Source organism: Triticum dicoccoides, chromosome 3A (genome assembly GCF_002162155.2).
Source record: "Triticum dicoccoides isolate Atlit2015 ecotype Zavitan chromosome 3A, WEW_v2.0, whole genome shotgun sequence".
Taxonomy (NCBI): Eukaryota; Viridiplantae; Streptophyta; class Magnoliopsida; order Poales; family Poaceae; genus Triticum; species Triticum dicoccoides.
The window spans coordinates 635,318,352-635,335,381 of NC_041384.1; the positions used below are offsets into that span (position 1 = coordinate 635,318,352).

At 43.3% G+C, this 17,030-nt stretch overlaps 1 protein-coding gene across 2 annotated transcripts; it reads left to right on the forward strand.

The window, feature by feature from the left end:
- Positions 1-8,579: 8,579 nt before the first annotated feature.
- LOC119269777 (beta-galactosidase 3-like) lies at positions 8,580-16,081 on the forward strand. Of its 2 annotated transcripts, XM_037551700.1 has the most exons (19): positions 8,581-8,925; positions 9,008-9,103; positions 9,203-9,315; positions 9,429-9,495; positions 9,583-9,675; positions 9,761-9,904; positions 10,418-10,506; positions 10,627-10,732; positions 10,971-11,058; positions 11,140-11,258; positions 11,500-11,664; positions 12,810-12,994; positions 13,427-13,530; positions 13,803-13,912; positions 14,120-14,227; positions 14,379-14,489; positions 14,567-14,778; positions 14,874-15,210; positions 15,562-16,081. In XM_037551700.1, exons 1-19 carry the CDS (start codon positions 8,743-8,745, stop codon positions 15,670-15,672), a joined length of 2,541 nt encoding a protein of 846 aa, XP_037407597.1. In that variant the 5' UTR covers positions 8,581-8,742; the 3' UTR covers positions 15,673-16,081. The 2 variants fall into 2 exon arrangements, with proteins under 2 accessions (XP_037407595.1, XP_037407597.1); XM_037551698.1 differs by having other exon boundaries at positions 8,580-8,925; positions 9,429-9,675.
- The last annotated feature ends 949 nt before the right edge of the window (positions 16,082-17,030 follow it).

The window sequence follows — 17,030 nt, forward strand, 5'->3', positions numbered from 1 at the left end:
TTGATGAATCTATGGCTAGTAAAATAGTTTATAAACCATAGAGAAGTTGGAATACATTAGGTTTAACACCAATATAAATAAAGGGTGAGTTCATTACAGTACCTTGGAGTGGTCTTTTGTTTTCTTTCGCTAACGGAGCTCACGAGATTTTCTACTTTAAGTTTTGTGTTGTGAAGTTTTCAAGTTTTGGGTAAAGATTTGATGGATTATGGAACAAGGAGTGGCAAGAGCCTAAGCTTGGGGATGCCCATGGCACCCCCAAGATAATCTAAGGACACCTAAAATCCAAAGCTTGGGGATGCCCCAGAAGGCATTCCCTCTTTCGTCTACTTCCATCGGTAACTTTACTTGGAGCTATATTTTTATTCACCACATGATATGTGTTTTGCTTGGAGCGTCTTGTATGATTTGAGTCTTTGCCTTTTAGTTTACCACAATCATCTTTTCTGTACACACCTTTTGAGAGAGACACACATGATTCGGAAATTATTAGAATACTCTATGTGCTTCACTTATATCTTTTGAGTTATATAGTTTTGCTCTAGTACTTCACTTATATCTTTTGGAGCACAGTGGTGGATATGTTTTATAGAAACTATTGATCTCTCATGCTTCACTTAGATTATTTTGGGAGTCTTAAATAGCATGGTAATTTGCTTAAATAATCCTAATATGCTAGGCATTCAAGATTAATAATAAAATTCTCTTATGAGTGCGTTGAATACTAAGAGAAGTTTGATACTTGATAATTGTTTTGAGATATGGAGATGATGATATTAAAGTTGTGCTAGTTGAGTAGTTGTGAATTTGAGAAAAACTTGTGTTAAAGTTTGTGATTCCCGTAGCATGCACGTATGGTGAACCGTTATGTGATGAAGTCAGAGCACGATTTATTTATTGATTGTCTTCCTTATGAGTGGCGGACGGGGACGAGCGATGGTATTTTCCTACCAATCTATCCCCCTAGGAGCACATGCGTAATACTTTGCTTTGATAACTTGTAGATTTTTGCAATAAGTATATGAGTTATTTATGACTAATGTTGAGTACATGGATCATACGCACTCTCACCCTTCCACCATTGCTAGCCTCTCTAATACCGCGCACCTTTCGCCGGTATCATACACCCACCATATACCTTCCTCAAAACAACCACCATACCTACCTATCATGGCATTTCCATAGCCATTCCGAGATATATTGCCATGCAACTTTCCACCGTTCCATACTATGACACACTCCATCATTGTCATATTGCTTTGCATGATCATGTAGTTGACATTGTATTTGTGGTAAAGCCATCGTTCATAATTCTTTAATACATGTCACTCTTGATTCATTGCATATCCCGGTACACCGCCAGAGGCATTCACATAGAGTCATATTTTGTTCTAAGTATCAAGTTGTAATTGTTGAGTTGTAAGTAAATAAAAGTGTGATGATCATCATTATTAGAGTATTGTCCTAAGTGAAGAAAGGATGATGGAGACTATGATTCCTCCACAAGTCGGGATGAGACTCCGGACAAAAAATAAAATAAAATAAAAAGAGGCCAAAGAAGCCCAAATAAAAAAATGAGAGAAAAAGAGAGAAGGGACAATGCTACTATCCTTTTACCACACTTGTGCTTCAAAGTAGCAACATGATCTTCATGATAGAGAGTCTCCTTTGTTATCACTTTCATATACTAGTGGGAATTTTTCATTATAGAACTTGGTTTGCATATTCCAATGATGGGCATCCTCAAAATGCCCTAGGTCTTCGTGAGCAAGCAAGTTGGATGCACACCCACTTAGTTTCTTTTTGAGCTTTCATATACTTATAGCTCTAGTGCATCCGTTGCATGGCAATCCCTACTCACTCACATCGATATCTATTGATGGGCATCTCCATAGCCCGTTGATACGCCTAGTTGATGTGAGACTATCTTCTCCCTCTTGTCTCCTCCACAACCACCATTCTATTCCACCTAAAGTGCTATGTCCATGGCTCACGCTCACCTGAAGATTGAAAAAGTTTGAGAATGTCAAAAGTATGAAACAATTGCTTGGCTTGTCATCGGGGTTGTGCATGATTTAAATACTTTGTGTGGTGAAGATGGAGCATAGCCAGACTATATGATTTTGTAGGGATAACTTTCTTTGGCCATGTTATTTTGAAGAGACATAATTGCTTAGTTAGTATGCTTGAAGTATTATCATTTCTATGTCAATATTAAACTTTTGTCTTGAATCTTTCGGATCTGAATATTCATACCACAATTAAGAAGAATTACATTGAAATTATGCCAAGTAGCATTCCACATCAAAAAATCTGTTTTTATCATTTACCTACTCGAGGACGAGCAGGAATTAAGCTTGTGGATGCTTGATACGTCTCCAACGTATCTATAATTTTTGATTGCTCCATGATATATTATCTTCTATTTTGGACATTATTGGGCTTTATTATACACTTTTATATTATTTTTGGGACTAACCTACTAACCGGAGGCCCAGCCCAGAATTGCTATTTTTTTTGCCTATTTTAGGGTTTCGAAGAAAAGGAATATCAAACGGAGTCCAAATGGAATAAAACCATCGAGAACGTGATTTTTGGAACGAACAAGATCCAGGAGACTTGGACCCTACATCAAGCAACCAACAGGGAGGCCACGAGGTAGGGGGGCATGCCTACCCCCCAGGCACGCCCCAAACGATATACCTACGTACCCCCCAAACGATCAGATACCTACGTACCCCCCAAACGATCAGATACGGAGCCAAAACCCTAATTCCACCTTCGTAACTTTCTGTATCCACGAGATCCCATCTTGGGGCCTGTTCCGGAGCTCCGCCGGAAGGGGCATCAATCACGGAGGGCTTCTACATCAACACCATAGCCCTTCTGATGAAGTGTGAGTAGTTTACCTCAGACCTTCGGCTCCATAGTTATTAGCTAGATGGCTTCTTCTCTCTTTTTGGATCTCAATACAAAGTTCTCCCCCTCTCTTGTGGAGATCTATTCGACGTAATCTTCTTTTGCGGTGTGTTTGTTGAGATCGATGAATTGTGGGTTTATGATCAAGTTTATCTATGAACAATATTTGAATCTTCACTGAATTCTTTTATGTATGATTGGTTATCTTTGCAAGTCTCTTCGAATTATCAGTTTGGTTTTGGCCTACTAGATTGATCTTTCTTGCAATGGGAGAAGTGCTTAGCTTTGGGTTCAATCTTGCGGTGTCCTTTCCCAGTAATAGTAGGGGCAGCAACGCACGTATTGTATTGTTGCCATCGAGGATAACAAGATGGGGTTTTCATCATATTGCATGAGTTTATCCCTCTACATCATGTCATCTTGATTAAAGCGTTACTCTGTTCTTATGAACTTAATACTCTAGATGCATGCTGGATAGCGGTCGATGTGTGGAGTAATAATAGTAGATGCAGGCAGGAGTCGGTCTACTTGTCTCGGACGTGATGCCTATGTACATGATCATACCTAGATATTCTCATAACTATGCTCAATTCTATCAATTGCTCAACAGTAATTTGTTCACCCACCATAAAATACTTATGCTCTTGAGAGAAGCCACTAGTGAAACCTATGGCCCCCGGGTCTATCTTCATCATATTAATCTTCCAACACTTAGTTATTTTCATTGCCTTTTATTTTACTTTGCATCTTTATCATAAAAATACCAAAAATATTATCTTATCATATCTATCAGATCTCACTCTCGTAAGTGACCGTGTAGGGATTGACAACCCCTTTTCGCGTTGGTTGCGAGGATTTATTTGTTTTGTGTAGGTGCGAGAGACTCGCGCGTAGCCTCCTACTGGATTGATACCTTGGTTCTCAAAAACTGAGGGAAATACTTACGCTACTTTGCTGCACCACCCGTTCCTCTTAAAGGGAAAACCAACGGAAGTGCTCAAGAGGTAGCATTTACATATTGGGCATCAAGATTTATAAAGATAGATCAAGATGCTTGATAAGACTTTCAATCAGTACATACCTTGATAAGATTTTGAAGGAGTTCAAAATGGATTAGTCAAAGAAGGAGTTCTTGCCTGAGTTGTAAGGTATGAAGTTGAGTAAGACTAAAAACCTGACCACGGCAGAAGATAGAGAGAGAATGAAAGTCATTCCCTATGACTCAGCCATAGGTTCTATAAAGTATGACATGTTGTATACCAGACCTATTGTATACCTTGCCATGAGTTTGGCAAAGGGGTACAATAGTGATCCAGGAGTAGATCACTGGACAGTGGTCAACATTATCCTTAGAGGACTAAGGAAATATTTCTCGGTTATGGAGGTGATAAAGAGTTCATCGTAAAGAGTTACGTCGATGCAAGCTTTAACACCAATCTGGATGACTCTGAGTCTTAATCTAGATACATATTGAAAGTGGGAGCAATTAGCTAGAGTAGCTCCATGCAAAGCATTGTAGACATAGAAATTTACAAAATACATACGAATCTGAATGTGGCAGACCCGTTGACTAAACTTTTCTCACAAGCAAAACATGATCACACCTTAGTGCTCTTTGGGTGTTAATCACATAGCGATGTGAACTAGATTATTGACTCTAGTAAACCCTTTGGATGTTGGTCACATGGCGATGTGAACTATGGGTGTTAATCACATAAATATGTGAACTATTGGCGTTAAATCACATGACGATGTGAACTAGATTATTGACTCTAGTGCAAGTGGGAGACTAAAGGAAATATGCCCTAGAGGTAATAATAAAGTTGTTATTTTATATTTTATTATATCATGATAAATGTTTATTATTCATGATAGACTTATATTAATCGGAAACTTGATACATGTGTGGATACATAGACAAAACACAGTGTCCCTAGTAAGCCTAACTAGACTAGCTCGTTGATCAAAGATGGTTAAGTTTCCTAACCATAGACATGTGTTGTCATTTGATGAACGGGATCACATCATTAGGAGAATGATGTGATGGACAAGACCCATCCGTTAGCTTAGCATAATGATCGTTAAGTTTTATTGCTATTGCTTTCTTCATGACTTATACATATTCCTTTGACTATGATATTATGCAACTCCCGGATACCGGAGGAATACCTTGTGTGCTATCAAACGTCACGTAACTGGGTGATTATAAAGATGCTCTACAGGTATCTCCGAATGTGTTTGTTGGGTTGGCATAGATCGAGATTAGGATTTGTCACTCCAAGTATCGGAGAGGTATCTCTGGGCCCTCTCGGTAATGCACATCATAATAAGCCTTGCAAGCAATGTGACTAATGAGTTAGTTGCAGGATGATACATTACGGAACGAGTAAAGAGACTTGCCGGTAACGAGATTGAACTAGGTATGGAGATACCGACGATCGAATCTCGAGCAAGTAACATACTGATGACAAAGGGAATTACATATGTTGTCATAAGGTTCGACCGATAAAGATCTCCATAGAATATGTAGGAGCCAATATGGGCATCCAGGTTCCGCTATTGGTTATTGACCAGAGAGGTGTCTCAGTCATGTCTACATAGTTCTCAAACCCGTAGGGTCCGCACGCTTAACGTTCGCTGATGATATAGTACTATATGATTTATGTATGTTGGTGACCAAATGTTGTTTAGAGTCCCGGATGAGATCACAGACATGACGAGGACCTCCAGAATGGTCCGGAGATAAAGATTGATATATAGGATGATATGGTTCGGCCAAGGGGTAAAGCCCACGGGGTTTTAGGTCGGTGCAAAAGGAGTTTTGCGGAGGCTAGGGGGCCAAACACCAGAGACCCTGGCGTCTAGTCCTGGAAGTCCGAGAAGGAATCTTCCTTGCGGGGAAAACCGACTTTGAGGAGGCTTTTACTTCAAGTTTCAACCCCAGGGCTCAACATATAAATAGAGAGGCAGGGCTAGCACCTGGAACACATCGAATCACCAAGCCGTGTGCCGGCAACCCCGTCCCCTCTAGTTTATCCTCTGTCATAGTTTCCTTAGTGCTTGGTGAAGCCCTGCGGAGATTGTTCTTCACCAACACCGTCATCACGCCGTCGTGCTGCCGAAGTCATCTACTACTTCGCCCGTCTTGCTGGATCAAGAAGGCGAGGACGTCATCGAGCTGAACGTGTGCTGAACATGGAGATGCCGTACGTTCGGTACTTGATCGGGACGGATCGTGAAGGTGTACGACTACATCAACCGCGTTGATAAACACTTCCGCTTTGCGATCTTCAAAGGTATGAAGATGCTCTCCCCCTCTCGTTGCTATGCATCTCCTAGATAGATCTTGTGTGAGTGTAGGATTTTTTTTTAAATTGCATTCTACGATCCCCAACAAAATAAACATAAAATGCTGCTCAAATTAATATGATGGTGAGATGTTTAGCAGCTAACTATATTATCTCAGACAATCCACGACATGGCTACATTAAACCAAACATTGATGTGTGTTTTGATGTGGACACTCTCCAGAGGATGGTTGAAACGGTCATCCAAGATCATCATGGAAAGTTCATTGCAGTCGCTAATGAAAAGATTGATCTTTGCTTTGACTCATTCACAGCAGGGGTAGTTGGAGTGAGGTTTGGAACAAGCCTTGCACATATAGTTGGATGCAATAAGATCGAGGTCAACTCTGATAATGCGGAGGTTGTTGCTGCCCTAATTGATGGTTACTCCTCTTCAGTAGCTCCTGTTATATTTGATGACTGTTATTTTATGCCGTTTGGTCAGTTGGAAGCAAATCTGCCGTCCTAAGGAAACCAGGGGTTTAGGTGTGTTGGACCTTGAGATTATGAATTCGACTCTTCGACTGCATTGGGCATGGAAGGCGAGATCCGCAGAGAGTCGTGCTTGGAACATCTTGCTGGATCCCTTGGAAAAGCCAGAGAGGCAACTTTTCAATGCGGCGGCGCGGGTTCAGTTAGGGGATGGGTCTAGATGTTTCTTCTGGACCGATAGATGGGTTCACGAAGCGGTCGTGGAGGAGCTCGCACCTGACGTGTTTCAGGCAGTTCCGACGGTTGTTAGAACTAGAAGAACAGTGGCCGAAGCCATGATTAATGGAGCATGGATTAAGGATATTAAGGGACAAATTACCATTAGTACATTCCACCAGTTCTTGGCTTTGTGGGAGATCATTTCAGAAGTTCACTTGGTGCAAGGAATGGAGGATAAGTGGACTTGGACTTGGGATTCCAAGGGCGAGTTCACGATGAAATCGGTCTACATGGCTCACTTTAGCACCTCATCTGTTTGTGGCACGGCTTGCACAATTTGGAAATCTTGGGCGCCTTTGAAATGCAAGCTTTTCCTCTGGTTGGTCATCAGAGGTCGTGTATGGACGGCTGATCGCCTGGCTAAGCGTGGACTTCCACACCATGACCTTTGCTGCTTCTGTAATGTGATTCAGGAAACTGCACACCATTTGTTCTGGGGCTGCAGTGTAATCTCAATTTTATGGAGTTTGATCCTTCATTGGGCAGGGATAAATGAAGTTTTACTTCAGCCTGATCGAACTTTAGAAGAGTGGTGGCAAGATGCCAGAGCTAGAGTTCAAGGAACCAAAAGAAACTCCCTAAACACCTTGGTGTTGCTGGTCACCTGGAGCATATGGCGGGAGAGGAATGGTAGGGTTTTTGAGAATTCTCACATGCCAATGATGAAGATCTTTGATCAAATTATTGCTGATGACAAGCTATGGGCAGAAGCGAGCATGGGCCGTTTTGTTCTCCACTAGCTGCTGCTTCTAGTTTTTGTGATTTTGTTATAGCCTTGGTATGTTGCTTTAGTCTTGAGTTTTTGGTCGTTCGGAGGTTGTAAGCTGGATCATGTGGACTGGTGGGCGGTTGTATTTTTCTCTCTATCTTAATAATATACATGCAGTCCTCTTGCATGGTTCAAAACAAAAATTATGCCGTTTAACTTTACTCATGTCATCTATGCTCATTGTAATTTTTTGAGAGGAATGCAAGTAGCTCATGAATTGACAAGAATAGCTAGATTTTCTCCTTGGCATCTCTGGATGGAGACCGCCAAAAGCGATGCTACGAGCCTTTTTGAAATAAACGAGGAGATGATGATTGTAAAAAAAAGAGAGTTTATTTGCTACTCCGGCTTACCAGGGCCGTGCGGCTCATTTCCTGTAGAAAATTCCAAATGATTCCGGTTCCACGTCGATGCACCGCCGGCAGCGTTCCGGAGACCGGGCACGGGCAGGGACTACGGTGGTCGGTGGGCCTTCATCCGACCGAGGTCACATGCGGCGCGACGCCACGCCGACTCGCTCCACGCTTCCCGATTCCCGGTTCCTCCCACACCCCGCGTCTCTCTCACCCCCATCCGCTGCGCACGCCCCGAACGGGAAGCGCACGCTCGTGTGGCCGGGCCGCTCCCCACAGGCACAGCAATCAAAATTCAAAAGGATTTCCCATCTTTTCCCTCCCGTGTCCATCTCGACCGGCCGCCGTCGCCGTGGCGTGTGGCCGCTGGGACACCGCGGCCAGCAGCGCACGCCGCACGGGCACTTGGGAGTCTGGAGCACCCAATCCCTACAACACGCTCCGCTCCGGCGCCCCACGAAAAACACCAGTCACCGCGTGGCGCAATAATTCCCGGGCGTATCGCTGTCATCCATCCATCATCCACGGCGCGGCGCCTCGCTCGCTCCCACCACACTCCCCCGCGCACTGACACCGGCTCTGCGCTCTATTTAAGCCGCCACCGGCGCGCCGTACGCACATCGTCACTCGACTCCAGCCAGCCATGGCCGCCGCCGCCGGTCCTCGGCTGCTCCCCTTGCTCCTGCTGCTGCTGCTTCAGTTGCTCGCCGTCCACGCTGCGGCCGCCGCCTCCGGTGTGACGTACGACCACCGCTCCCTCGTCATCTCCGGCCGCCGCCGCCTGCTCATCTCCGCCTCCATCCACTACCCCCGCAGCGTCCCCGCGGTACGCCCCTGCCCCTCCCCAGCACATACATTAGCAGGACAGCGCCAGTGGTGGTGACCTCGACTGCTGCGCGTGCTCGCAGATGTGGCCCAGGCTGGTGGCGGAGGCCAAGGAGGGCGGCGCCGACTGCATCGAGACCTACGTCTTCTGGAACGGCCACGAGACCGCCCCCGGCAAGGTCCGCCCGCCGCCGCACCTCGCTTCATTTTTCGTGCTGCATTTAGTCTGTTCTCAACAAACGGTGAGTTTTCATGTGCGATTGCTGAATGCATTGCAGTACTACTTCGAGGAGCGGTTCGACCTGGTGCAGTTCGCGAGGGTCGTCAAGGACGCCGGGCTCTACCTCATGCTGCGCATCGGCCCCTTCGTCGCCGCCGAGTGGAACTTCGGGTCCGCTTCCTTCCCTTTCACCGTCTCTGTCTTGGCGCAGCTCTAAATTTTTGCTGCCATCTCCTCCATTTCTGTGGTGTAATGAACAGTTTAAGCTCTGTGTGTGGTTTCAGGGGCGTGCCTGCGTGGCTGCATTACATACCTGGAACGGTGTTCCGGACGAACAACGAGCCATTCAAGGTGAGGCTGGCTTGTGAATTCTGGAGTATTTGGTGGTACATTTGCCCGGTTCGGGTGATAACCCAAGCGGCACTCGTTATTATGCAGTCTCACATGAAGAGCTTCACGACGAAAATCGTGGACATGATGAAGGAAGAACGGTTCTTCGCTTCGCAGGGAGGGCACATCATCCTAGCTCAGGTTGTGATTCCATCAATTTTGAGATCGATCTTTTTCACAACTGACAGGATTAGATTGTCTGAAACTGAAAATTTGTGCATTCCAGATTGAAAATGAGTATGGGTATTATCAACAAGCGTATGGAGCTGGTGGCAAGGCATATGCAATGTGGGCAGGTAGTATGGCTCTGGCGCAGAACACTGGCGTCCCTTGGATCATGTGTCAGCAGTACGATGTTCCTGATCATGTGGTTAGTTTCTCACATGCAGTGCCTTGTGTTTTAAAAAAACAGTGAAGACATGGATTTACCTCATCATACATGTTTTCACTCAAATTGCATCGTATGCCATCAATTTTTTTGAATGACAAGCCCAACTGCAATTTTTGTTGTTGTTAATGGTGTATTTTATGAATGATGGCTTGCTCCTGAAATTGTGTTCTAATTGAGGGCCATTACAATAGGTAAAACACTAAACAGCAGATCATCAGTAGATGTAGCTTCTCCCGCAAAAAAATAATAAAAAATCAGTAGATGTAGCTTCGTTATTAATAACATAGAACTACTGCCGCTCTTAGGAATCAGGACTGTAAGAGTGCACTTGCACAAATAGTCATGGGTATGTCTTCATAACAAAAATCATTGTTATGTGATTAGCAGTATCTTGATAGATATACATGTATGAGCTTGGTAATTGTTGCAATTGGCATGTCATACGAGTTCTTTTTGGTCAGATCGATTCATTGATGCAACTGACATTTGCAGATAAACACCTGTAATTCGTTCTACTGCGATCAATTCAAGCCAAATTTGCCAACCCAGCCAAAAATTTGGACAGAGAATTGGCCAGGATGGTAATGCATTTGACACACTTTCATTAGTTACCGATTATAATTTACAGTTACTTCTGCTATTTTTCATAACACGTTATGGAAAGCATCTCCTGCATCTTATTTATTTCAATTTTTGTTTAGGTTCCAGACTTTTGGTGAAAGTAACCCCCACAGACCCCCTGAGGATGTTGCGTTTTCTGTTGCACGTTTTTTTGGGAAAGGTGGCAGCGTTCAGAATTACTATGTGGTATTGCTTTGTGCACAGTTCATATTCTAACTTTTCTTGTATTATAAATTCACAAGGGATACCACATCTCATATTCTAACTTGACAAAGACACTCTGATATTACGGTCAAACATCTGAAATCATATTTCAGTTGATACCTGATAGCGTAACTGATGATGATGATCCTTTTTTCTGATCGGAAACTGATGATGATTTCATCCTACTGAAATTGATCAAGTCTTCATTGTCCTTTTGAAGTACCATGGTGGAACGAACTTTGATCGTACTGCTGGAGGGCCGTTCATTACAACTAGCTATGACTATGATGCACCAATTGATGAATATGGTTAGGCTCTATTGATCTTGAGTCCATCAATAAGCTTGTGCCTAGAACCATCTGAACATTGTTCCTTGATATGGATTTCAGGCCTTAAGCGACTTCCAAAATGGGCACATCTGAAGGAGCTTCACAAATCTATAAAATTGTGTGAACATAGTCTGCTTTCTGGAAACTCAACGTTACTCTCTCTTGGACCTCAACAAGAGGTAAGCTTTATTGCCTTCTGTTGGGTTATAATTGATCTAACGCTGCACCGACCCAGTTATGTGATACACTTACATCTACAAGCTTGTTCTCTTTTGAGTCTAAAATTAAGTAGTAAAATCTATCTCTGTTGTAAATAGCACCTTGTGTTTACATGATACACGCTGCTTTATATATAGCCCACGTATTGACTACATCATTAAGTCAACCTCAACCTGTGCTAATATCAACTTCTGCTTGCAGGCTGATGTTTACACTGATCACTCAGGAGGATGTGTTGCATTCCTGGCTAACATTGATTCAGAAAAGGACAAAGTTGTCACTTTCAGGAACAGACAATATGATCTTCCTGCTTGGTCAGTTAGCATCCTACCTGACTGCAAGAATGTGGTTTTCAACACTGCGAAGGTATTTGATTTTCCTTTTAATGGTTTCAGAATAAAACACTTTTTTTTTACACAGAGGCAAAAGTTTTGCCTCGTCCATTAATTAAGAAGAAGAGAGTTGCCCAGTTAATTTGTGAAAAACCGGGCGAAAGCCATCACAACCATGCTCAAAAGTGTTGAAGTGTATATGTGAATTGCCTAGCCCTTTCCATCAGTTCGGACTTTTGGTTGCGCTGGCTAGTGCATAAAGCTTAACATGGTATCAGAGCTAAGGTCTTGAGTTCAAGTCCTGGCTTTCGCAATTTATCTAAAAATTGTTGTTCCTCCCTTTGTGTTCACGTATAGGCCTCTTGAGCCATACCTCTGAGTCTGTCCACGTGTTGACTTTCCGCGTCACATGTGAGAGGGGGTGTTGAAGTGTATATGTGAATTGCCTAGCCCTTTCCATCAGTTCGGACTTTTGGTTGCGCTGGCTAGTGCATGAAGCTTAACAAAAAGCACGACCCCATCCACATGTGAACTACTCCCAAATCATGGAGCCACGGGACCGAAGCACCCAACACACTACTACTGCAACCCGCATCGACACAATGCAACTCAAGGAAAACACATCGACGAAAACCACACCCATGACCGAGCACACATCTGCAACTCAGAAAGCCGAGAGCCATCCATCATGGAACCATTTGCGCCTCCCCTCTAGCGCTATCCTTCTTGCTTTTGCTCCTGCAAGATTTCCCTTTGAGGATGCCAGATCTAGAGTTAGCGCCACCCGTCTTGTGCTTCTTCCTCAAAGCTTTTTCCTCCAAGAGGCATCCAATCGTCTTTCCAGAATTTTCAGAGTCCAGATTGGCGAGGAATTCACAAATCTTGGTGGCTAAAAGGACACCAGGATTAGGCACCAACACTCCGGCCACAACAATTTTATCAGCCATAGGAACCACACCTCCAAAGGGTTCAAAGCCTTGTTTAAATGGACATCGGTCTTCTGAGAAAATGAAACAGAAGAACTGAAAAGGAGAAAAGTATAGCTCACGACTAGCTCACAATATGGTTCCTCAGAAAAGTATATAGCCAACATCAGATTATTCAATGCTTAACTGAGAAACACAATATTAGCTGACGACACTCTTATTTCTTCGGTTCTTGATGATTGATCATCTTCAGGTTCGATCTCAAACTTTGATGGTGGACATGGTTCCAGAAACTTTGCAAGCATCAATACCTCATCAGTGGAGCATTTTCACAGAGAGAATCGGCATTTGGGATAAAAATGACTTTGTACGAAATGAATTTGTGGACCATATTAATACAACAAAAGACTCTACTGATTATCTGTGGCACACTACAAGGTTCGTCTACTACAGGCTGTACCATGTATTCTTAGTATTTTGATAAGCTTTTTTGGTATCAACTAAAGAGGGGAGGCCTTAGTGTTATTTACTCCCTCCGTCCGCGAATAAGTGTACATCTAGTTTTTGTTCTAAGTCAAAGTTTTAAAATTTTGACCAACTTTCTAGAAAATAATAGTAACATATATGACATCAAATTGATATATTATCAAAGTACATTTCAAAACGGATCTAGTGGTACTAATTTGGTGCCATAAATGCTTTTACTTTTTCCTAGAAAGATGGTCAAAGTTTTAAAACTTTGACTTGAGACAAAATTTAGATGTACACTTATTCGCGGACGGAGGGAGTATGTTCTAGTATATTTTGTTCTGTACCATCCTAAGCACTTCCAATTCTGTACGTGACCCATTCTTTGAATGAAATTTGCAGTTTTGATGTGGACAAAAGTTATCCTGCAAGTGGGAACCATCCCATTCTTAATATCGGCTCCAAAGGCCATGCTGTTCACGCTTTCCTGAATAATATGCTCATAGGTCTGTTCTTTACTCACATTACACTGAGAGATAATGTTTGTGCAGTTCTAATTCAGCCTATATTGCTCTTTGGGGTATAAACATTTTTTGTATGGTCAAAATATATCTTAAGAAGTAGAGAGGTTGTTATAACAACTCTTCAGAGGGTTGTTGAATCATACGTCGTCAGCAGCATCTCTTGACCCTTTGATACTAGTTCTTTACAATCTACAGTCCTCTTCAGTTTGAGTTGCTCTGTCATCACACTTACCTTCCATGGATGTCTTTCTCAGGTAGTGCATATGGTAATGGCTCAGAATCAAGTTTCAGTGTGCATATGCCCATCAACTTGAAGGCTGGGAAGAATGAAATTGCACTACTGAGCATGACTGTTGGATTGAAAGTAAGCTTCTGTACCTGTATGAACGATTTAACATTGCATTATATGTATGCTGTTCTTTACATGCTATTTTTATGTGCATATGTATGCAGTTTACACACTTTTGAGAAGATCGTCCTATGGCCCTTCGTTAACTTCTAGTACTATCTATTAGCAGGCCACTTAAAGTCCAAATTGCTTATCTGATTGTAACTTTATGCACTTCCTAAGAGTGCAGGACCCTATTATGAATGGGTGGGAGCTGGCCTTACAAGTGTGAACATCTCTGGAATGAAAAATGGAACCATAGACTTGTCTTCAAATAATTGGGCATACAAGGTACTGTCATCAATATTCTTCATATGGAACTTCTATTGAGAACTCAATATGGAAGTACTCCTACATCGTATATGTTCCTGAGTTTATGCCCAGAATTTGACATAATCGAGATGGGTGTTTATCTGTGCTTCTGTTATGTATTTGTTGGTAGATTGGGTTGGAAGGTGAACACTACGGTTTATTTAAGCCCGACCAAGGGAATAACCAAAGGTGGAGGCCACAATCTGAGCCACCAAAACATCAGCCTTTGACATGGTACAAGGTAACATCTTACGATCTTTATATTCTCGATGAATTCTTCACATCCTATTACGTGTCGTAATCCAATGTTCTTCCTAGGTGAATGTTGATGTCCCACAAGGAGATGACCCAGTTGGGCTAAACATGCAGTCCATGGGGAAAGGCCTGGTTTGGTTGAATGGAAATGCCATAGGGAGGTATTGGCCCAGGACAAGTCCTACTGATGACAGGTGCACTCCGAGCTGTGACTACAGAGGAAAATTTTCTCCAGACAAGTGCAGGGCTGGATGTGGAAAGCCAACTCAAAGATGGTAACGTGACCGGCATTTGGCACAGCTCACCATCCTAATTATGTTATGCGATTGTTCTCTTGTGTTTCACATTTCTGTTTCACTTTTGAACAAAGGTACCACGTCCCAAGGTCATGGTTTCACCCATCAGGGAACACCCTTGTGGTCTTTGAGGAGCAGGGTGGAGATCCCACGAAGATTACATTCTCGAGGAGAGTCGCGACAAGTGTTTGCTCCTTTGTCTCGGAGAACTATCCTTCCATAGACTTGGAGTCCTGGGATAAAAGCATCTCAGATGGTAACCCAGTAGCAGCAAAAGTAGAGCTGTCTTGCCCCAAGGGCAAAAACATCTCTTCAGTCAAGTTTGCGAGCTTCGGAGACCCCAGTGGAACCTGCAGATCCTACCAACAGGGAAGCTGCCACCATCCAGACTCTCTATCTGTTGTTGAGAAGGTAAAATTTCCGGTTTCTCGACGTAAAACCGCACCTGGTTCTTATCTAGAACTAGATAAGCATCAAATCTGGCTTAGAAGTGCTGATGCACGTGGATTTGGATCGGTGCACATGAATCTAGTCTTGGAATTCGATGGCTGTCAGCTCTGACTTTGCAGACTTCAGTAATGGTGCAACTGGGAACAGATTAGACATGTAGCAGGTTTTAACATTCCATTTCCAAGCTTACATGCGTGCCATGCGAGTCGTGTCTAAGGGCTGTTTCTGGATCATCATTACGTAGAGATCTAGATTTGATTGACCAAACCAAAGTTTGTATATTTCCTGAGCGGTCCTTTTTATTCTCTGCAGGCCTGTCTGAACATCAACAGCTGTACAGTTTCGCTGTCAGACGAGGGATTCGGAGAAGATCCATGCCCCGGCGTCACCAAAACACTTGCCATTGAAGCAGACTGTTCTTAATCTGTGAGTTGTACTCAGCTGAGGGTTCCACCACTACAAATCTACTCGTCGAAAATCAAATTCGGAAGCTGCAGTGCTGGTTGCTTTTACGCAATATGACAATCCTGGAAGTGGAAGTCTACCTAGATTTAGGTTCAGATTTCTTTTTAGCATCTTGATGTTAGCTTTTGTTTTCGTCGATTTCTCACGATGGATGATGCCCGTCCTGGTGCTATTTTTGATACTGACCATATGAGCAAATGCGTTGCGTCTCGGGCTCATTATACCTAATGTGGCCACGAGTTCAAACCACGAGCAAGCATACTACTACCACGAAGCATATTGTACGATGGATCATGAACGTCCTATATCAAAGCTGATGTAGTGTGAGGAATCTCTTGCTTAATTAAGGCCAGTTCTGTCAGGTTCAGTTCACGCATTACTTTCCCCCTATCGTATTCCCCTTCTTCCGTACGTTGGGTTGTTGCTCTCTTTGGTTGACACATTGACAGTAGATGTAGATCACATCACACTCACATGTGGGGCGACATCTGAGCTAACAGACAGAATCATTCGTCCCAACTCTTGGACCGGGCTTCAAATATTCCACATCGTACGTACGTACGTACGTGCTTTGTTGTACGTGCATGTGGCACGTATTCTGGACACATGTGATCATAGCACTAAGCATCTGACGGAAACTTTGAGACTCTTCCCTAAACTGACAGACAAACATCTTAGCGTCCAAAGTTTAGATTCTTTTTCAGCAAAGTTGTCAGGTTGGCGGAGTATAACCAGAATTTTTGCCGAGGCAGCTGGGTTGTTGCAGAAGATTGTCTGCATTTAGAGGCTTGTCAAGCAAGCCTTGAAAGTGCACCGGTATTATCATCATCCCTGACAGTGAGGCCACCAACTCGTTGTAGCTATAAGATTGGCCAGGCTGTTCAACTGACAACTGCCATTCTTTTCTTAATCACAGGCATGGTGGACCAGTACCAGTACTGCGGAATAAGATCGTACCAAGTGTGTCTCGTACACTACGTGCGACTGTAGCCTACTACTCCCTCCGTTCCGAATTACTTGTCTTAGATTTCTCTAGATACAGATTTATCTAGACTCATTTTAGTGCTAGATACATCCATATCTAGACAAATCCAAGACAAGTAATTCGGAACGGAGGGAGTACATTGGATCGTCCGGCCATCTCTTTTGGTCTGGGAGACATCAACAGGAGACAAAATACAAGCCGGTAATCAATACCCAGCGTGCTGTGTGTATACGTCCTAACAGTGCAAGCTTTGGACGATTCGGCGTACGTATATACATGTGGGGACCACCATACCGTACTGTATATGATTGCTATATAGGAGTATATCCCA

What these genes read in the sequence shown, in the direction of transcription:
- LOC119269777 (XM_037551698.1), top strand. Translation starts at nt 8,743, where the DNA reads ATGGCCGCCGCCGCCGGTCCTCGGCTGCTCCCCTTGCTCCTGCTGCTG. An exon ending in ACCCCCGCAGCGTCCCCGCG is followed by an intron (nt 8,926 to 9,007) that starts GTACGCCCCTGC and finishes GCGTGCTCGCAG; the next exon opens with ATGTGGCCCAGGCTGGTGGC. An exon ending in CCTGAATAATATGCTCATAG is followed by an intron (nt 13,531 to 13,802) that starts GTCTGTTCTTTA and finishes TGTCTTTCTCAG; the next exon opens with GTAGTGCATATGGTAATGGC.